This window comes from Pelodiscus sinensis, chromosome 1 (genome assembly GCF_049634645.1).
Source record: "Pelodiscus sinensis isolate JC-2024 chromosome 1, ASM4963464v1, whole genome shotgun sequence".
NCBI lineage: Eukaryota > Metazoa > Chordata > Testudines > Trionychidae > Pelodiscus > Pelodiscus sinensis.
In genome coordinates this window covers 190279111-190300874 of record NC_134711.1, presented here as the reverse complement: position 1 = coordinate 190300874, position 21764 = coordinate 190279111, and the positions used below count along the sequence as shown (strand labels likewise).

The 21764-nt window shown below is 41.6% G+C and overlaps 1 protein-coding gene across 1 annotated transcript; it reads right to left on the bottom strand.

Annotated features, from left to right (window-relative positions):
- Window positions 1-445: 445 nt before the first annotated feature.
- Window positions 446-20768, bottom strand: LOC102459005 (uncharacterized). Its single transcript, XM_006126118.4, has 10 exons — window positions 19729-20768; window positions 18449-18703; window positions 15928-16040; window positions 14492-14711; window positions 11744-11881; window positions 11327-11461; window positions 9567-9650; window positions 8807-8919; window positions 5079-5277; window positions 446-3180 (listed from the first exon to the last, which is right to left on the bottom strand). Exons 1-10 carry the CDS (start codon window positions 20627-20629, stop codon window positions 2990-2992), a joined length of 2349 nt encoding a protein of 782 aa, XP_006126180.2. The 5' UTR covers window positions 20630-20768; the 3' UTR covers window positions 446-2989.
- Between the last annotated feature and the right edge of the window lie 996 nt (window positions 20769-21764).

Below are 21764 nucleotides of genomic sequence, written 5' to 3'. Positions count from 1 at the left end.
AGGCACGCGGTGCATGCGCATCCCTGCCCCCGCCCAGCCCGGCAGCCCCAAAAAGTTGGGGATCACTGGAGCAGAGCCTAACAACCTGCTTGAAATTCAAGAGACGATTCCCTACTTCTGGAAAGGAGAACAGGGGCTTATCCTTTACTTGCCCCCTAGCAGTTCCTGAAGCCTGGACTTCACAGTACATCTGCAAGAGGGGTTTCAACAAAGCTGAGGGGAATAGAGCCAGATCCACCAGACCTGAGTCCCTCTGCCTATACAATTGGTGGAGCTAACCTTGCTCTGAGATACAGCATCTCTGCATCTGCTGAACTAAGCCTTGCCAACTTGGCTCTGCTGCTACTTAATCGTTTTAATCAAAACATAAACATGTTTCCAAAAAAATAACTTCCCCAAAATTGTGCTTCAAAATAATAGTAACAAACCACTTAGAAATGCAAAATTGTAAAAATAGTATATTTATTGGCAACATATTTCTGGAAAGTATTTAAAATACCAGATCTTAGCATATTGTACATACAGATTATCATAGAATTCTCACTTCTTATATTACAGTAGAACCCAGCTGTACACAATCATTACATCAATTATAGCTTCCAAAAATACCAGAAAAACTTAACTAAGAGTCACATCAATTATTATTAATACCATATTTTAAAAATAAAGGAAACAACATTAATAGCAGCCACTGACCTTCATTTGTATTTGCAAAGCATAATACTCCAGTGAGACTGTATTTACTGATAGAAGGGATGGCTATGTGCACATTCAGAAATGATTCATGAGCGTAGCACTTCATCAGGGTTATAAAGCATGTACAATAGTGGCCATGTCACTACATCTTCTTCTGTGGGGCAGAATTGTGTGTCAGCTCGAGCTGAGAGCAGTGTAAGTATTCTGACCCCCGGATGTTCAGAAAGGACTTGTGCCTCATGAGCACAAATCCACATCACAGATCCCTGCAAATATTAGTCCTGCCAGGAGCACAAAATATTGACACAAATTTGTGCACAAAGGTGCAGCAAACCTGCAGCCGTCTCTTTGTGACCACCATGGCCCACTCTGGAATGCCAGAGGGCTGCTAATCTAGGGAGGGCCTGATGGGTGACCTCTTGGAAGGGTGGTACAGCCTGTGTGCTGGGCTGCAAAGTCCAAGAGGTTGTGGACAAGTTTACCCAGCATGTTGGCATGAGTAGGAGTGAGCCTCCCAGTCCAGGTTGACAGACTTGGGCTTACAAGGTTCACTCTTCTTGCTCTCTAAAATAGCAGTGTGGACAGCTCTTTGAAGTTGCAGCTTGAACCTTGAAGCCCATGCTCCTCCAGCACACAGGCTCTAGCCTGAACTGCAGCTTCCAAGTGCTCTCTATACAGCAAGGTTTAGATCTTCACAATGCTGTGTAGCGGTATCCATACAGGTATGACCCTACATTTGGCCAATTGCATCTTGGTTTTATCACGAGACCTGCTAGTAGTGAAACAGCACAGAGACGCCAAATTGCCTTGGGATCTGGCCTTGCAGAAGGGAACTGGCTGTGCCCAGGTACAAGAGTAGGAATAAGGGTGCTGTCCCTATGGCCTGGGGTTTTCAGAAAGGCAATCAGCCCCCTAAAGTCCATCTGGGGAACTGCAGTATCAGACCTTCTAACTGTAGGCTGTACTCAAAAGATATGATTTAGCCTGTAAAAGAATAGGCTCTGGGCTGTTATAGAGCAATACACTACATTCTTTCATAACTGACTGATAACTTCTAAATTGAAGTCCGACCCAATTATTCAGAAATTTCATGCCATCAGTATTTTATAGTAACAGGGATTCAGTAACGAATCATAGAACTGGCAGTTGGCTCATAGACAAAAGAAATACAGATACAAACAAAATTATCTATCTGAACTACACAAATCATAGTGGAATCATTATTATTACTATTTATTAATATGCTCAGTGCTGTAAAATACACAAAAAATGAAGACAAGCCCTGTTCCAAAGAGTTTACAATCTAGGTGTGATGAAGATAAGGAAAATTCTGTAAAATATTTTATGACTATAAAATATACAGGGTTTGATTTAATGCCTAGTGAAATCCCTGAGTTTTGACATTGACTTCAACGGGTTTTGGATCAGGCTTATCAAGAGCAAAGTGAAAAATGAGTATATGTCAGATTTTAGTCTAATAATTTCTAATAGGTAAAAATGGATGAATTAATCTGTTCCTCCCCAAATTATCTTCCTTCTCTTTCAATGATATGTTAAAACTTTACCTTTAGCAGTTTCTTTGTAGCTCACACATTAAAGTCTGTTTGAATCAACAGTATATAGTATTTTATATGGTTACTGCAAACTATTTGTGCTAAATTTGTCAAAATGAAAGAAGATCATCATAGAGTAGTATAGCGTATTCCTATGTATAAGTTTACTTGAGAGGCACATAAGTACACGCCAACCTACACTTTGTATAAGTGAATTTGTGTGATGTGTTAAAACTAAATGAATATAATAAAGGAACAGGTAAACAGGAACAGAGTCAAGTTCTTCCAGTGGATGCATACATACAGTTCTCTTGAAGTCGGGTATTTCCAAGAGCAAAATATGGACCAGAAGATCAGTCTTCATCATATTCCCATTTAAGATCATGGGAATTTTGATGGTTGTTTCTGTAGAAGCATCAACTCCTTTCTGTTTATAACTCTAACACCACATAGCTAAACTATAGCTGCCATGCATAGCTATTTCTTTTCCTTACGTCTAGCTAAAAGTTCTGCCAAAGACTTCTCAGGGTAAGTCACTTAGTCTCTCTGTGGCTCATTCTTCTTTAATAAAATGATGACAATAGCACTGCCTTAAGATTGAGGCAGTCAGACACAACGGTAAAAGGGGGCACAGAGTGACATAGAAGTACTTCAGATAAAACAGGAGATTTAATAGAAAAATGTTAATGTATTTTAAGGTTGCAAGTGAGGTCCATTTTTTTGTAAGTCAGAGGGACAGCTTATAAGTATTTGTAGGCAAAATTTCCCAAAAGCCCTTTAGGTTCAACCCAATATTGACCGGATGTACACCTCATCCAAAGGTATGCTGACAGTATCAACAAAGCAAGTATGAATGCGACTCCAAACAGAACGCCCAGGACAATCACTGCATTTCTCCAGGCCGGATTTACTTCAGAAGATGTAGGGATTGCTGTAAATGGAAAATATATTTGAGAATTGCCATCCTGAAATGCCAAAATGTGAAACCTTTGGAAAGCATGATGCCTTAAGTGTAGCTGCATTCAATGTCTAACGTCAGACACTTAGAAACTGAGCCGATGTTAAATACTGCGGTGTTCATTCCCATTTTGGGGAACCAAACTGTGGGCAGCTCTGGCACAAGAGTGTCGGCTGACATAACATGCAAGAAGCCTCCCCACCTTAAATGGCTGCACAATAGCAATCACTGAGGTGTATGGCATGCAAGCACTGCTTGCTTCCACTGCTCCTGGGGAACAAGGTGCCAAGAAGGGAGCACAGAGGCAGAAGGACACAGGGAACATGCAAACCCATAGAGCAGAGTCAGCGTAACAAGGGGAGCAATATTCTGCATTCAAATAATTGGAGCCGATTGCACACTGTGCGCCCACAGGGTTATGCCTATGTTCTTAATGACGCTCCCATGGCCATGCCGCTCTGCTTTGCTCCCTCCCCAGAGCTGTGACAGACATGCCCGGATCCAGCCCTTGTATTCAATGCAAAATGTGCACATGCTGTCCCACATTCAATGTAGGCAGTAGGAGTCTTTTCACTGATTTTAATGGAGTTACTTCAGGTCTACAGAGGCAAATTCAGAGATGAGTCTAAGTGAGCTAAAAGAAAGCCTAAAGTTAATGTAACCTACTGCTTCTGCTAGATTCTTCAACGCTTATCTTACACCACGTAGGGGTCAGCCATGTAATGCTGGTGGCCGCTCACGTGAGCTGTTTTGTTCCCTCCAGTAGAACTGCTCTCATAAGGATGTACTTACCAGGCTAAGGAAGGGTTTTGAGACCTATACATGCTTCATACGCAGCGTCTCAGTTTTGAGTACTAGAAAGGGAGAGCAGTGGCTGGGAAGCCGCTCAGGGGGGTCACACACCATGGACCAAATACAGCAACTCCTCATGCCCCCTTCCACCCTAAGCCAACTGTCTGTAGGACCAGCCTGGCTGGTGCAGAGCTGGCAAGAAGTGTTTCCTTCCTAGCATGTGAAGAGAACCAGGATTTGCCCTGTAGATCTCTAAATAGAAGAATGTCCCCCAGAATATTCTACTTTCACACTGCTGTGGAGAGCCATGTGTGTTTGAAATGGAACAATAATCAACACTCCAGAGGAAACATGCCCAGGAAGAGGTACAGTGGAAGGGTGTGCAGGCTTCCCTGTCCCCCAACTCCCCCAGGCTGCCCTGAGCAGTGACTGCCACCCTCCTGGTCCTGTCTGAGGGAGCAGAGTGAGGCAGCCCCATGACCAGATCATGTTCCATACAGGAGGTAACAAGCTGAGGTACCCCTACCCCTGCCCCTGCTAGAGTCCTGGCTCTGCAGACTGGGAGGGAAGGCACTGCCTTGCCTGAAGCAGCAATAGGAAGGTGGAAGAAATGTGGCCCAGATGCTGGAGCTTTCTACAATGAGCAGGGGCACTAGGGCACCAGAGGCTGCAGGGACCTCCCTCTGCACTGCCTGGGCTGTGTCCCTCCTTGACACTAGGGCCTGAGATTGGCATGTCCCAGAAATTCCTTCCCTAGATACAGCCCTGAAAACCTGCCTGCAGCTGGCTCTGCCCTCTGTCACACTGAGCTGTGCCCACAGGGCATCCTGCACACTTGCCATCTTCATTCTCCCAGGACAGAAGCCCTCCTGAAGAGGGGACCTTTCCTTAGGCTCCCTCCTTAGGAAAATTCTGGTTGTGCCCCTGCACTGGTGTGAGGTGTTTTTGGAAAGTTAGCATAAAGGATATGCACCTTTTAGAAGGAAGGATTTGTTTTTCACCATTTCTGTGCAGTGCATGAGATTAGATGCTTTCAGATCCCTATGCCATAACTAATAAAATGTGTTAAGAGTACTTACGCTCTACGATTACTTCAGTTTCACCAGCAAACACAGTCTTTACTATTTCGCTTAAATGTTTTTGAAAAGTAATTTTATCAATGGACTGTTGTCCTTGTAGCAGAGAAACAAAATAGGCAATCACACTCCCATTTCTGAATCCAACCACTACGATATCAAAGCTGTCGTCTTTCAGGATAATTCGCATTTGTTTAACAACCTGGAAAAATGGAAACCAACATTTGTTCCAAAATACCAAGAGGGAGAGCAAGAATTACTAGATACATATACCAGTGAATTTAATTTTTGCGCACATCACCCTTTTAAGGCAATATTTTAGAACAAAAAATATTGACTAAAGAAAATGGGTTTTTCTATAGCTCCAAATATTTATTCAGAAAAGGCTTTCTTGAAGATGTGCGGTACATAATTTAAAGTATGAAATAAGACCTCAAGTTTTGGAGTAGCAATCTATAGTTAGCCATCAGTTGGGAATTGTATGCATTAACTATCCTTCACTTTCTACCACATATATATTAGAACTCAACAGCACCTTACTGTTATATTTACAAGGCATATAATATTTCTAAAGTTATTTTTAGGGTCCCTTCAGCTTTATTAACTAGTATACCTTGACTTCAAGTATGCTTTTCCCATGTGTACACACATCCAATAGCACAAGTTGGAAATAGGCATTTAAAATGGATATGATGTTGCTATTAGTCTAGATAAATAGCATATATAACTTATACAGTATTTTGCACTTTGTTTCACTGTGGTATAATCAAAAGCCTGACATTTCAGAATGACTGTGCAAAGAAGAGATGAGGAAAAATTCTTGTCACAACCACTTCAGTGTAAATCAAACAAAACTCATTGGCTTTATTGGAATAACTCCAGATTTACGCTTGTGTATCTCAAAATGCAATTTGGCCCAGTATTTCCCAATGAATAGAGGAAAAATACTGGTAGTTCCCTCCCTTCTAGGTAGGCCTGGTCAAAAATTGCAGTCAAAGCTCTTGATTAAGGAAAATGTTTCAAAGTATCAGCTTTCCATGGAGAATTTTGATTTTTCATTAAAAAAAAATCAAATACCTAAATAACATTTTTAAAATATGGAAATGCTTCTGTAGTGCCAACTGAAAGTTGCTTCATATCTCTGTTTTCCTTTATGAGCTAGGGTCCCCGGCTGCACTATATGGTGTATGATGCACCATGGCCAGAGACTCCCATAATGCAATTCTTTCCAGCTCCTAGATCATCATGGGACATGTAGTTCCCCCAAAGACCATAGAGGACAACGGGAGCATGCGGAACCTGACTATATTTCCCAGGAGGCACCATGACAGTATTTTCAAGCCAAAATATTTCACCTTTTTGATAAATTATGGACAGAAATAGAAAACATTTGTGACTTAAGAGGAGCTTCATTCCTCAGCTCTGCCTCTGTCTAATAATAATGACAATAATCACTATAACCTTGAGCAAGTCACAGAAGACTTGATCCAAAAATCACTGAAATTTGTCAAAAGACTGCCATTGAATTTAGTGAACATTTAAACAGGCCCTTTAATCTAACTTTTAAAAGTCAAGTTTACCCCTCTCTACAATGGGGATGCTAATAATAACATTGTATTAATGTTCAGCTGATGTGGTAAAAGGGAATTAGTTACTGCTTGTAAAATACTTAGAAGTTCTTGGGTTAAAGCTGCAGTAGACATGTTAAGAATTTTTTTTATTTATTATTCAAATCATTGACAGACTATCCCAACCTTGCAATATTTTCACTCTGCCAGCTGGCTCAGGCATGTAAGTCTTTTTGACAGGCGAGTAAATTATCATTAGTTCTTTTCATTCTCATCCTGGCAAAGTAGAATAGGTTTCTTTTTACCTATTTGATACATTTTTCATGACAATTTTGCTCTGCAATTCTATGCTATGTAGTGTTTCTGAACTCCCAACTGTGTCGGGGAAGACGCTCCCCGCACTAACGTCTGCACCCTTGCCGAGGCGCCAGGCGACGCGGCCGGGCGGTGCCCTGGGGAGAGCGGCCGGCAGGAGGTGAGGCCGCTGAGCAGGGAGGCAGCTGGGCGGGCACACATGGCGGAAGGCGTGCCGCCCACGGCAGGCGATAGGACCCGGGAGGAGGCGGATGGGAGGCAGGGGGCGGAGCAGCACGTCTCGGGCATGCCGGCTCATAAAGGGGGGGATCCGGAAGGGGAGGAGGCTGGCGGCATTCCCTCTACCCCGCAGGCAACCTCAGGAGCAGCAATGCCGGAGAGCCGGAGGGGGAGCGTGGACCTCCTCCGGCCCAGCCCCAGAGCGGGATGACCCACCCCCGGGACCCAAGGACGGGTGCAGGTGGCGGACGACCCCGACACCCCCGCTTGAGGAGCGCCGAGGGCCGAGCTCGCCGGAGGACAAACCCCCGCCACCGGCCCGTGAGTGGGGCCAAGGGTTGAGAGCCCTCCCCTTCCCAGGCTGAGAGCAAGCCAGGGCACAGCGGCCACTGCAAGAGGGGCAGAGATTGAGGGGAAAGAGGCACAGGCGAGCGGAGAAACGGGGAGGGAGAGGAATTATTTAAGCTTAATACCAATGTGGACACAAGAACAAATGGATATAAGCTGGCTAGTAGGAAGTTTAGACTTGAGATTAGACAAAGGTTTCTAACCATTAGAGGAGTGAGGTTCTGGAACGGCCTTCCAAGGGAAGTAGTGGGGGCAAAAGATCTATCTGGTTTCAAGATTAAACTAGATGGTTTATGAAGGGGATGGTTTGATGAGGTAACATGATCTTGGTAACTAATTGACCATTCATTATCAGTGGGAAATAGGTGAATGGAGGGATGATAGGAGTTACTATAGAGAACTTTCTGGGTGTCTGGCTGATGAGTCTTGCCCACATGCTCAGGGTTTAGCTGATCGCCATATTTGGGGTCGGGAAGGAATTTTCCTCCAGGCTAGATTGGCAAAGGCCCTGGAGGTTTTTTGCCTTCCTCTGTAGCATGGGGTACAGATCACAGCTAGAGGATTCTCTGCATCTTGGGGTCTTCAAAGTATTTGAAGGCTTCAATATCTGAGATATAGGTGAGAGGATTATTTTGGGAGGGGTGGGTGAGATTCTGTGGCCTGCACTGTGCAGGGGGTCAGACTAGATGATCATAATGGTCCCTTCTGACCTTAAAGTCCATGAGTCTATGAGTCTATGGGGTGGCCCCAAACCCCACGCCCGCTTATCTTGCCACACCAACCTCCCTCCAGAATTCCACCAGAACTCGCTCCAGTCCCTCAACTGCCAGCATCAGGGACCTACCATGAGTTACAGTGTTCTACTGGAATTATTCAAACCTCTGCATCTTACAAAATGTGTGTTGCAGTATGACTTTAGAACACTACAGTAACTACTCCTTTTTTAGGCATTTATCTAACAGGAATGAAAGTAAACAAAAGGGATGAGGAATTCCCCTCCTTTTTATTTAAGACTTTTTAAAGTTCCCCTTATTAAATGTGGGAAAACTGTGACCTACGCAGGCAGCAAAAAACTCCTTTTCAGCCCTTATTGTCCTTTTTAGGAACATGCTTTCTGTACTACTTTTGCTGGAGGAGCGATTTTTTTCTGCTTAATCACATCAACATTTTCAGTAAGCTACCAACCTTTGTGAATGGCTCTGGGGTTCAAGAATGGCAAGGGAAGACAACTTATGAAATAACAGTATATTACAAAGTACCCTAAGGAATATCATGACTTACGTCTGTTGTGATTTTTTGGGATAAATTCTGATAGATTTGACTTTCAGAGTTATAATATTCAGGAACAAACACCTTGTCTTTGAATGAAATTTTGCAAGCAAAAGCTTGGTTACCTGTAGGAGAGAAAGAATGGTAATAGATTCAAATCATCCATGATCTTCAATCTATCACTTATGTCTTCTTGTTAGACTTACTTTCCTATCTCACATTCTTAATTTATTATACCCATTTTATTTTAAAATGTAAATTAATTAAATGAATTCATCAAGTATGTTCACAGAATATCATATTTCATAATCTTTTACTAGTATAATCCTCATCTCTCCCAAAACTTGTCCCACATGGCAATGGCTGCCATTTATTTATCATCCCTTGCTCTCATCTGTGCCATGTAGGGCCAATTTTACTGCTCCCACTAAACTCAATGGCAGCCCTTCCTTTGATTTTAGTGGGAGCAAGTTCAGGCTGTTAGATCTGGATCCTTCCAGCTGCACTCCATGCTAGGTGCTGAAAACCCTCAAATCCCTAAGCAGGAAAAACATGCTTTGAAAGCAATAGCCTTGTTTAAAAATGAAGGCTGAAGTTGAAAGTGAAGTTGGGTGGGGGGAACATTTGCAACTATAAGCCAAAGAAATGTGAGCTTTGAGTGCTAGTTGAATTCACACACCACAGTAGAGGACAAATTGAACACCAAAAATACTGGCTCCGTGTGGGATGTTACCAGTAATCAGAAATGAATCAGAAATGCTTAAAAACTTACTTGAGCAAATCCAATTTTTGGAGTTAAGACAGTCATTATTTTGTGTTGAGCAAAACTTTGTGCTGTTGAAGCAGAGAACAGGATCTGTAAAGTAAACAGCAAAACCAAGTTAAGCGATACACTTGGATACAGAAAGGAAATTCACTCCAGAGATTGAGGGCTATCGTAAGCTGTATATACCACATACACACTCTGAGGGTATGTCTACACTACCCCGCTAGTTCGAACTAGCGGGGTAATGTAGGCATACCCTGAGGCTTTTAAGTGAGACAGAAATGGCATATATAGGCCTTGTGCTGGCCCTCCGCCCAGGTGTGAATTGCACCCAGTAGGAAATATGATGGGACTTTCCAGTGGAATTATATGTCTGCAAAGCACCTAGCATGCTTTTGAGAGGAATCCACCAGGATGTGTGTAAAATGGTTCTGTTCTTAATACAAAAAGTACAAGGGCTGAGGAACAAAATCCTCAGCCCCGCCTTCAGTAGCAGGTCTGGAGCCATTCCCACTGATGCTATCACAATGTATGTGGAGAGCAGCCGATACTCTTTCACCATTTCTTGGGAATATTATGTCTCAAAAACCAGGGCGCGTCTATTTTTTCTGGTGCATGAAAAGATGCAGCTGAATCCCTGAGGGCTGAATCTCTTCACTTTATGGTAAAGCCCACACAAGACAGCTAATAGGGGAGATAAGTTCTACGCAATTCCCCCTCAGAAACAAAAGACAGGACTATGCAGAACTTTAAAGACTAACAAGATGGTTTATTAGATGATGAGCTTTCATGGGCCAGACCCACTTCCTCAGATCAAATTGTGGAAGAAAATTGGCACAACCATATATACCAAAAAAAGTGAACACATATAAAATAGAGAAATCAGATTTTAGAACAGAGGGGGGGATGAGGGGAGGGGAGGGAAGGTTAATGTCTATGAGGTAATGATATTAGAGATGATAAAGTTTCACCCATATTTATTGACTGGACAGGTAGGATGAGCCATGAATCCCGACCTTAGGCTTTGTGGAGTCCCTGGAATGCATGCACCTCTTAAAGGAGCAGTGGGAAGGCAGGACCAGCCACATGGAGGCCCTGCTGGCTCCAGACACTGAAATTCCAATGGAGCAGTGTTGCCAGGGCTCCTGCAACTAGCAACAGTCCCCAGTACTCTTACCCATGTCTCATTAAAGAGAACTTCTTGCCATAAAGGGGATTCTGCAAAAAAGTTATTGCAGCCCAAGAACTTTTGTGGTGATTTGTGTGGGGGCAGAGCGGAGACCAATATATGTCTCCTTGCATCCATTCTCACTCAGTGCAGAGCTGCCCAGTCCCCTCCTCCAACCCACCCAGTTTTCACTAAGTGGAGATCCCGGCCTTACACAGAACTCACCACAGGATCCTAAGGTGACTGGGGATGGTACCATGGATGTGTTCCAGCCCACTTCTATGTGGGAGGAAGAAGATGTGGGAGGGAAGACTCTGTCAGGGCAAAACCTGTGGGACATGATCTGTCCCCTCAGTCTGGAGACAAGTTTAGCCACACATCCTCTGTCCCCATCACACATAATAATAGATTTGAGAATTACCTCCTATGGATCTCCTGGTAGATTACTTAATATGAAGCTTTTATGTGTACAGCACACAAGACAATGTTTTGGTGAAATGAGTGTGGCCTTGGAGAATTTATTTTAGGGTTTTCAAATATAATAATAATTATTATTCAAATATTATTCTTGAGCAGAAGTAAGCCATTATTCATTTACCTTTACATTGTTTGCCAGGATTTTCTGGATTCTCATCTTTTATTCCTGGATTACAGGTACATTCATAACTTCCTTCAGTGTTGTTGCATGAGGCCAAGTCTGAACATGCTGAACTGTTAGTACATTCATTTATGTCTATAAGTTAAGAGAAGATCATGTTTATAAACTGAGATAACATTTTCCTCCTACTACCATACAAATGGACAGGTACCCCATAATACACAAATGAGATTGTAAATTATTTTTTCATACTTGGAAAATCACTGTGTGGAAGATTTAAACAAATAACTTCAGTTATATGGGTTTAAATGTAACCAATTTGTTTTTATACACATAATTTTGCATTGGCCTAATCATGATCAGATTCATATCAGTCCACATCTCCAAAAGGCGGGTTTCATAGCCTTCCCTTCTTACCTTGGCAATCTTTCCCTGGTACGCTGGGACTGTGGTCTTTGAATCCAGCCTTACACTCACAGGAATAAGTTGCCTCTTTAGGGGTGCAAACAGCATTTTTAGAACAGTCGTTTAATCCTGTTTCACAGCTATTTGCCACTGTAATAAAGTAAATATTTACCATATTAAAACCCTCTTGGAAAAAAATAAAATATTAATGCTAACCAAAACTCAAAACTGTCATTCACAGGAAATTCTGATATTTTAAAATATTCTTTTATCCTGAATCAAAATGAAAAGTTGACATTTCATGTAAATGAAATATTTTAAAAAATTATTTCAGAAATATCAATGCAACTTTATGAAAACATAAGCAGTTTGTTTTGACTTTACTGTTAAAACATAAACATAACATAACATAACAAGTCAAAACCAAGACTTTGACCTTACCAGAATTAAACATTTTGCTAATCTTTCATCAGACAGTTCAATGAAGTTGATACGGTCTCATCAAACATTTCAATTTTCTTGAAGCAGCCTTTTCTGATGAAAAACTGTTCCATCGTAAAATTTTGACCAGCTTTAGTGCTGACACTAATAACAACCAAGTTTCTCTTAAGAACATAAGAACGGCCATGCTGGGTCAGACCAAAGGTCTATCTAACCCAGTATCCTGTCTTCTGACAGTGGGCAAGGCCAAGTGACCAAGAGGGAGTGAACAGAACAAGTAATCATCAAGTAATCCCTGCCCTGTCATTCACGTTCAGCTCTGACAAACAGAGACTAGAGACACCATTCCTAGCTGTCCTGGCTAATAAGTTGATGGATCTAACCTCCATTAATTTATCTAGTTCTTTTTGAAACCCTGATAAAGTCCTTGTCTTCACAACATCCTCTGGGAAAGAATTCCACAGGGTGACTGTGCTGCATGAAGAAAAATTTCCTTTTGTTTGTTTTAAATCTGCTACCTATTAATTTCATTTGGTGACCTCTAGTACTTATGTTATGAGAACAAATAACTTTTCCTTATTCACTTTCTCCATACATGTCATGATTTTGTTATTAAAGTTAACATCGTATAGGAGTATTTCCAACTGAAGAGGTGGCACAAATGCTCTTCTGTTATTTGATTGCATGTTTGTTTTTTATTAATGAAAAACCAGAAGCATTGGCTGCACTCATTCCTTTGTTATTGTTGTTTGTGTTTGTGTGTGTGTGTGTGTTGTTTTGTTTTTTAAGGGAACTAGTTACTTTAAAGATATTGTCTGTAGTTTGCATTTTCCTACCATTTCATATGTCTACACTACAGAGTTTTATTGGAAAAATGGCCGTTTTTCTGACACAACTTGAGGAACGTCCACACTGCAAGGCTGTGTCTACATTGGCACCCCTTTCCGGAAAAGGGATGCTAATGTAGACTTCGGAATTGCAAATTCCACAGGGGATTTAAATATCCCCCGTGGCATTTGCATTTACATGGCTGCCGCTTTTTTCCGGCTTGGGGATAAGCCGGAGAAAAGCGCCAATCTAGACGTGATTCTCCAGAAAATAAGCCCTTAGGAATAAGAAATCCTCTGGAAAAGGGCTTATTTTCCGGAGAACCACGTCTAGACTGGCGCTTTTCTCCGTCTTATCCCCAAGCCGGAAAAAAGCGGCAGCTATGTAAATGCAAATGCCGCGGGGGATATTTAAAACCCCCACGGAATTTGCAATTCCGAAGTCTACATTAGCATCCCTTTTCTGGAAAGGGGTGCCAATGTAGACACAGCCCAATTGTGTTCTTCTGCAAGAAAATTGAAAGAACAGAGAGGTTTTTCCAGCATTGGTATTCTACGAGGAAGAAGCCCTTTTGCGAAAGAGCTCTTGTAACATGAACAATTACTGCCCATTCAGGTATCATGAATTGTACTTGAAACAGAAGGTTATGTATCAGCCCGGACAGCCAGATTTCTAGCTCTGCCTTGATCTGGAAATTCTATTAATGCCTTTTGAAAACGTAGGCAATACAGAAATGTAGCAGTTAGAAGCATTGTGCTTCCACCATTCTTAGTCCTGTAACAGATGTAGAATTGCTCCAACATGAAGCAATTAAAGAAAGTCTGAGCATAATGCCATTTAGCTATGTTTTAGTGACGTGGCAAGATGCAAATGGTCCAAAACTGAAATGTAAGAACCACTCTAAAAATATTCACATTTACTCTGTAAAAGTAGCAGAACTGTTAATTTTGTTTGTCAGTTTGTAATGAAGGAAATAAAGCTCTCAGCAATGAGAAAATTCATACAATTTGGGGAAAAAATGTATTATTACTCAGTGACTGAACACAGAAACAGTTTTTTACCTAGCTTTGAGCTGATGAGTATTGGGTCATTATCAATGATATTTAAAAGTGGTTCAATGCTTGTGGTTTTACTAACATTCCTATGGCTATTAAGCTAAATGCTGCATTGTACTTTTAAGATGTCTTTATGGGCACTATGCAAAAGATTCATTATCTCATGGATTCCTTGGAAAAGACCTAATGTCATCTGCTATGCCCCTAGCACTTGATCCCTGCCTCAACAGGGGTCTTCCCACTGAGTCCAGTGGCTGTTGAATTGTGTCAATATTTTCTTGTGTTTTCTTGAACATCTGAAATAAGGAATTGTGCACGGGGTGGTAAATTCTGAAATCCTAGTGCAGTAGTTTTTACAGGTAAGGCATATGTCATTGATAAACACGGAAATTGCAGACTAGAACAGAAAGAGAGTCCTGTGAGCACTTAGCCATACCTACTACAGAAGTACTTTGGAAGTCCACTTTCCACAGGGTGCTCTCATTCAGGGCTTTTATAAAAGCACTGGAGATATTTGTTTCTGTTAAGTTTTGTTCCACAGCCATCATGATGTTGAAGAGCACAATCACACTGCCATTGCTAATACTGTCTATTACTATAAGCAATCTCCCCTTGTTAAATAAGGTTTTGAAGTCGTCTGTCATTTTCTCCTTTATCTGTAAAATGAAAAGTAACAATCTATTTTTCTTTTCACTTTCATAAACAAATAAACCAACTTTCCATGCAGCCGTTTTATGAGAATCACCAATTTAAAAAAATAACATGTGTAGAAGAATCAGTTCTGTTTCCTAGACCAGGGTATAGACCAGAGGTGAGCAATAATTTTTTTGGGGGGGGGGCACTCCAAGATTTTGGTAAGTGGTCAAGGGCTGCACTTTTCTGTGGAGGGGGTCTGGGATGGAGGTTGGGAGCTAAAGGGAGCTCAGAGTATGGAGATAGGCTGCAGGAGAGGATGTGGGCTCTGAGAGGGAGTTTGGGTGAAAGAGGGCATTGTGACCTGGAGCAGAGGATTGGGGTGCAGAGTCTGGTAAGGGGTATGGGTGTAGGAGAGGATTCTGGCCTTAGAGAAGATTGTAGAAGGGGTTGCAGGGTCTCGGGGGGAGGAGGAGAGGCGGGAGTTGTGACCTGGAGCAGGAGGGAGGAGGGTACATAGGGTTTGGATTATGACCTAGGGCAGGGGATTGAGGTCCAGGGTCCAGGAGGGGATATGGGTGCAGGAGAAAGATTTTGGCCTGGGGAAAAATTTAGGAGGAGGTGCAGGGTCTAGAAGGGAGTTGAAGGATGGGACAGGATGGGGTGCCAGAGGCAGGCTCTGGTCAGGAGGCACTTATCTAAGCAGCTCCCAGCCAGGAGCACTCTCAGGAAAGCTCTCTCCTCCTCCCAGCAGCCCCAGACCACTGGTTGGCTGTGCACATGTCTCTCTGCGCTTCTGAGAAGGAGTAGGGAGGGAGAGGCTTTCTGCACTGCCCCCACCCCTAGCAAAATCTCTCAGCTTTCATTGGCTTGTTTCTGGCCAATAGGAATTGAGATATTTTGCTGGGAGCAGGGGGAGCACGCTGAAACTTCTCCCTCCCTCCCCACACCGCAGAGAGTCACAAGAGGCAGCTAGCCGCTTTGAGTGGCATTGCTCCTTGCTGCAGGAGAGGACGAAGGCTTCTGGCCCCTGGGTTAGATGGCTCCCAGGGAACCTCCTGGTTTGGCAGGCATACCCTCTGCTACTTCAGCAACATAAGGCAGAAAATTCCCCTAATACCTATCAAGAAGAATGTGACAAACCATGAGTTCAAACTCACAGTTATCTGTCCTCTATGCAGTAGTAAGCAGTGTAGGAAATGATAAAACCCACATCTATTTTGAAGCAATGAGTGGTACCTCAGCAGTGAAATTCTTTTCAAAGTCTTTAAACGCTGCACTTGATTTGTTGCTGTATTGAGGTTTGAAGACTTGATTTGTCAACCTGGTTTGTCCTTTGAAGTTTTTGGATGCTGTAAAGAAGCAGAAGCATTAAATATTTCCTTGAAGATTAAGCTGATGACATTCATGCATTGGGTTTACGAAGCTGAGCAAAAAATAATACTGGACTGCCAGGATCCACCTAACCTCTGAAATACTTTGGAAAGTACGAGGGATTTATAGAAGTCGTTACTTATCCAGCCAATTTTAATTTTTAAAATGTATCTGGAATGAGGCAACTTCTTCAATCAGATAGTATAAGAAACTGACTATGCAAATGACTTGGGCCCAATTCCTTAATCCGTCTGCATGTGAAACTCCACTGAGAAGAGTGGGTGTTTCATTTGTAGAAGGCATGCAGAATTGGGCTTACCATCTCATTACCACAAAGAATCAAAGTCAAAGAATGGTGTAATGAGAATGTAAGCAAGGTATATTTTCCCTTGTTGCTTGATGTCCTTCTTGATATTGAGTCTCAAAACATAAACTAGAGCATCATCATCCATAAACTGAAAGACATAAAGGTAATATACTCATATATGAGATGTCTAATCTCCTCTCCAGCTCATTGTTGTAAATTGAGAGTAATCTCTTCTGCACTGATGTAAAATTGCAGTAAATGAGAATTAGGCCTCAGGAATTCATATGCATTACTGAAATTTAACTACAATATTTTCATTCATTCAAAACCCTAATTTGCTATTTCCTTATAAGAGAGCGTACAGCTTGTACTGCACAGGCTTGTTAACCTAAGTCAGCCTTGTAGGACAATACATCTGTGATTTAATTTGAAGTCAATAGGTTCTTGGCACTTCCAAGGACTTGTCTGTATGGGACATTCATATGCAGCAAGCCATAGTATGGATCTACAGTGCAGTAGCTTGCTGGGCAGTAAACTCCCATATGGATAAGCTACAGCAACACACTAAGGCTATGTCTACACTGGCCACAATTTCCGGAAAAGGGATGCAAATCAGGTAAGTCAGGATAGGGAAATCCACGGGGGATTTAAATATCCCCCGCGGGATTTAAATAAACATGGCCGCCGCTTTTTTTCCGGCTTGGGGAAAAGCCGGAAAAAAAGCGTCTAGACTGGCGCGATCCTCCAGAATAAAGCCCTTTTCCTACCTGAGGTAGGAATAAGAGATCCTCCGGAAAAGGGCTTTATTCCGGAGGATCGCGCCAGTCTAGACGCTTTTTTTCCGGCTTTTCCCCAAGCCGGAAAAAAAGCAGCGGACATGTTTATTTAAATCCGCGGGGGATATTTAAATCCCCCGCGGATTTCCCTATCCTGACTTACCTGATTTGCATCCCTTTTCCGGAAATTGTGGCCAGTGTAGACGTAGCCTAAAGGTCTACACAGCAAGGCTTAACTCGAAATAAGCTACACAAATTGAGCTATGTCAATTGTGTAGCTTATTTCAAAATAGCTTAATTCGAAATTGGGAGCACCTACACAGCACTTATTTTGAAATACAGAACTCTTCCTCCGACTTCCCTTACTCCTCGTACAATGAGAGTTACAGGAGTCGGAGTAAGAAGTCCTCCAGCTTGACAGTATTTCAAAATAACTGCCTGCTGTGTAGACATGGACTAAGTTATTTCAAAATCATATTGCTGTGTAGATGTACCCTCAAATTTCTGTAATGCACTTTGATGTACTTTCATTTCAAATAGCAGTACCCCAAAGTGAATTGTGGAACGTTTTGTGTGCCACACCAGGACCCACATGGGATGCTACTGTGCAGGAATCTGGTGTGCTGCAAATTCACACCCTAGCTTGCTACCTACTAATTTCCCATGTAAACAATTTCTAAGAATAGACCCACAGTTATTTGCCTCATTCTAGGAATTAATGCATAAGGAAAGATGCACTAAAGTTCATATGAAAAGCTTTATGGCAATTATACACTAGAGCATTATGGTAATGTACAGAATATAAATACATAAGAATGAAAAACTGTTACAGCTTGTAAAATTTATCATATCTAGATTTTTTAGAAATGGTATCTTACTCTATATTTAATACTATGTCTTTATGCTTAGGCATTATATTAATACAAATAAAAATTATATGCATATTAAAATAACAATACAACATGCATCATAATAAAATGAATAACAATAAAATAACAACATAGGGGCAAAGTTAAGGTGGCCCATGCAACATTAACTTTGGCATTATTTTACTTTAGAGTGTTACATTTGTAACTTAAATACTCAGTTGGATTTTTGTACACAATTTTTTACCTTATTTGAGTTTTATGATTGCAAAATTATACAGAATAACTCCTGCTTAAGCAAATAATCTTCTTGAAGTCAAGGGGATGAGTCACATAAAGATGACTCACACAAGTAAAGGTTATAGACTCTATTCATATCTAAAGAATGATATATTATGAACTTTTAATAAAAAGTGATTAGATTATCAAGGAAATACCTGTCTGAACTGTCATTGAAGTACTGGCCTTCTGACCACAGATTAAAACCTCCACAGATATTGTGTATTTCTGACCAGGAAGCAATCCTTTAAATTCTATGTTTGTTTTATCTGTAGTGCTTTTATTCACCTCTCTGTTATCTTCCGACAGAGAAGCTGTATAAGGGCTTTCTTTTCTGCCATCTAGAGGTGTCCAACTGAATTGTATCACATCACTGGTTACTTTTTCAAGTCGTAAGGAAAAATCAAGTGAAGCTAAACACACAAAAAAAAGATCAATTTTCTGTAAGTGGCACTTTAACCTACTTTCCATGATGCTAAAAATACTTATGAAAATTAAACATTGTAATTAATAATTTCTTACGCTAAGGACAATGTAATAATATGGGGATATTCGAGGATAGGATTAAGTACCAAAGACACACATGCATGTCTCCCATTGAATCAAAACAGAGCTCTATGCACCTACTGGAGGGTAGAATCAAGCCCTGAGCGCTTTATATGGAAAGTAACTGTTTCCTTTAAAAATGTAAATTATATTCTTAAAATATTAACATGCATTATCTGATATGTCTAAGGAAAGTTGTATTCTTCTTTACCTATAGTACACCATAAATTAAAAGATTGTTTAAAAAATAACCAATATGAGAAGCAGACAGGTTGCCCTCAAACTGACTCGGACTTCATAATAATGGGGTTTTAAAAAGAAGTCAAGATGCAAAAATCTAAGAGTCTTTTCTATTATACTGCACTGAACATTGAAATGTGTGTACATACTACGGTCATTAATATTTCACAATTGAACATTATAACAATCACAGATTCCAACATGCAATTTTATCCGGGCATACACATATTTTAATCCTTTTCAAGCCCTTCTGAATTCACTATGGTTCTGCATAGATATATAGGAGGAACTCCCCTCACAGATCTTATATATTGAAGCATTCATCATAATTAATATCAATACAGATTCTTTAGGATATTTCCATAATTATTTCTTAGAGCCACATTTCACTGGAGACGATACTTCCCAATTAAAGCACCTAATAAACATATTAAAAACCTTCAGAGGGGTAGCCGAGTTAGTATATAATGGGAAAAAATTAAAAAACAACGAATAGTCTCTAGTAGCACCTTAAAGACAAACAAAACAAAGTCTTGAAGGTACTACTAGACTATTCGTGGTTTATTTAAGTTTTTCTAATAAACATAGAAAAATTTTATGGGGTAGATCACAAATTTCATTTTCTCTAACTGTGCAATATTAAATAACTCACGACAAGCTCCTGGGGAAGGTGCCGTTGCAGTACTAGTTAAAATAGGGTAAATCGTAGATCCTATAATTACAGCTGTAGACCTTGTTGTACTAGTGAAAGTATCTGGAGATGTCAAAATGGTAGCACTGACTGGAAGTTTCACACTGGTTGTAAAAAATGCTGTAGGCACTCGGTTGGACATCAGAACTGTAGTGGAATGTACAGGCATCGTTACTGTGGAGGTAATCGGAGTTACTCTGGAAGTATCAGCAGATGATGTATCTGATGATGCTGTAGCACTTATCGCTGAAGAAGAAGGCGACGGTGATGAAGATGTTTCTGTGTCAGAAACAGCAGCGGGCGTTTTTGTGATGTCTGGACTGTTAACCGTGGAAAGGGACGTAGCTTCAGTTTCACCGTCTGTACTAGGAGATGGTTCGGAAGTGTCAGTTGCTAGCACTGAGTTAGACTCGGGAACTGTAGTGGAATCAATAGTTCCTGTGAAGGTAGTCGGCGTTGCTCTGGAAGTATCGGTAGACGATATATGGGATGACTCTGTAGTACTTATTTCTCTGGAAGGAGGGGTTGTTGATACAGATTCTAGGGTAAATGAAACAGCAGATGGTGTAGTTGTGGAATGACGGATAGGAATTGTGGAAGTGGCTGAAGCTACTACGATAGTATCTGTAGCAAGAATAGACTCTGAAGTATCAGTTGGTAGCACTGTGTTGGACAAAAGAACTGTAGTGGAATCTACAGGCATCGTTCCTGTGGAGGTAATCGGAATTACACTGGAAGTATCAGTAGATGATGTAGATGATGCTGTAGCACTTGTCGCTGAAGAAGAAGACGTCGGTGATGAAGATGTTTCTGTGTCGGAAACAGCAGCGGGCGTTTTTGTGACGTCTGGACTGTTAACCATGGAAAGAGACGTAGCTACAGTTTCACCGTCTGTACTAGGAGATGGTTCAGAAGTGTCAGTTACAAGCACTGAGTTAGACTCGGGAACTGTAGTGGAATCAATAGTTCCTGTGAAGGTAGTCGGCGTTGCTCTGGAAGTATCGGTAGACGATATATGGGATGACTCTGTAGTACTTATTTCTCTGGAAGGAGGGGTTGTTGATACGGATTCTGGGGTAAATGAAACAGCAGACGGTGTAGTTGTGGAATCACGGACAGGAATTGTGGAAGTGGCTGAAGCTACTACGATAGTATCTGTAGCAAGAATAGACTCTGAAGTATCAGTTGCTAGCACTGTGTTGGACAGAGGAACTGTGGTGGAATCTACAGGCATCGTTACTGTGGAGGTAATCGGAATAACTCTGGAAGTAACAGTAGATGATGTATCTGATGATGCTGTAGTACTTATCGCTGAGGAAGAAGCCGTAGGTGATGAAGATGTTTCTGTGTCGGAAACAGCAGCGGGCGTTTTTGTGACGTCTGGACTGTTAACCGTGGAAAGAGACGTAGCTACAGTTTCACTGTCTGTACTAAGAGATGGTTCAGAAGTGTCAGTTGCTAGAACTGAGTTAGACTCGGGAACTATAGTGGAATCAATAGTTCCTGTGAAGGTAGTCGGCGTTGCTCTGGAAGCATCGGTAGACGATATATGGGATGACTCTGTAGTACTTATTTCTCCAGAATGAGGGGTCGTTGATACGGATTCTAGGGTAAATGAAACAGCAGAAGGTGTAGTTGTGGAATCATGGACAGGAATTGTGGATGTGGCTGAAGCTACTACGATAGTATCTGTAGCAAGAATAGACTCTGAAGTATCAGTTGCTAGCACTGTGTTGGACAGAGGAACTGTAGTGGAATCTACAGGCATCGTTCCTGTGGAGGTAATGGGAGTTCCTCTGGAAGTATCAGTAGATGATGTATCTGATGATGCGGTAGCACTTATCGCTGAAGAAGAAGCCGTCGGTGAGGAAGATGTTTCTGTGTCGGAAACAGCAGCGGGCGTTTTTGTGACGTCTGGACTGTTAACCGTGGAAAGAGACGTAGCTACAGTTTCACCGTCTGTACTACGTGATGGTTCAGAAGTGTCAGTTGCTAGC

What these genes read in the sequence shown, in the direction of transcription:
- LOC102459005 (XM_006126118.4), bottom strand. Translation starts at nt 20,629, where the DNA reads ATGGTTAACAGTCCAGACGTCACAAAAACGCCCGCTGCTGTTTCCGAC. An exon ending in ACCTTCCCCAGGAGCTTGTC is followed by an intron (nt 18,704 to 19,728) that starts GTGAGTTATTTA and finishes TTGTGTGTTTAG; the next exon opens with CTTCACTTGATTTTTCCTTA. An exon ending in ACCAGGGAAAGATTGCCAAG is followed by an intron (nt 11,462 to 11,743) that starts GTAAGAAGGGAA and finishes CTTAACTTATAG; the next exon opens with ACATAAATGAATGTACTAAC.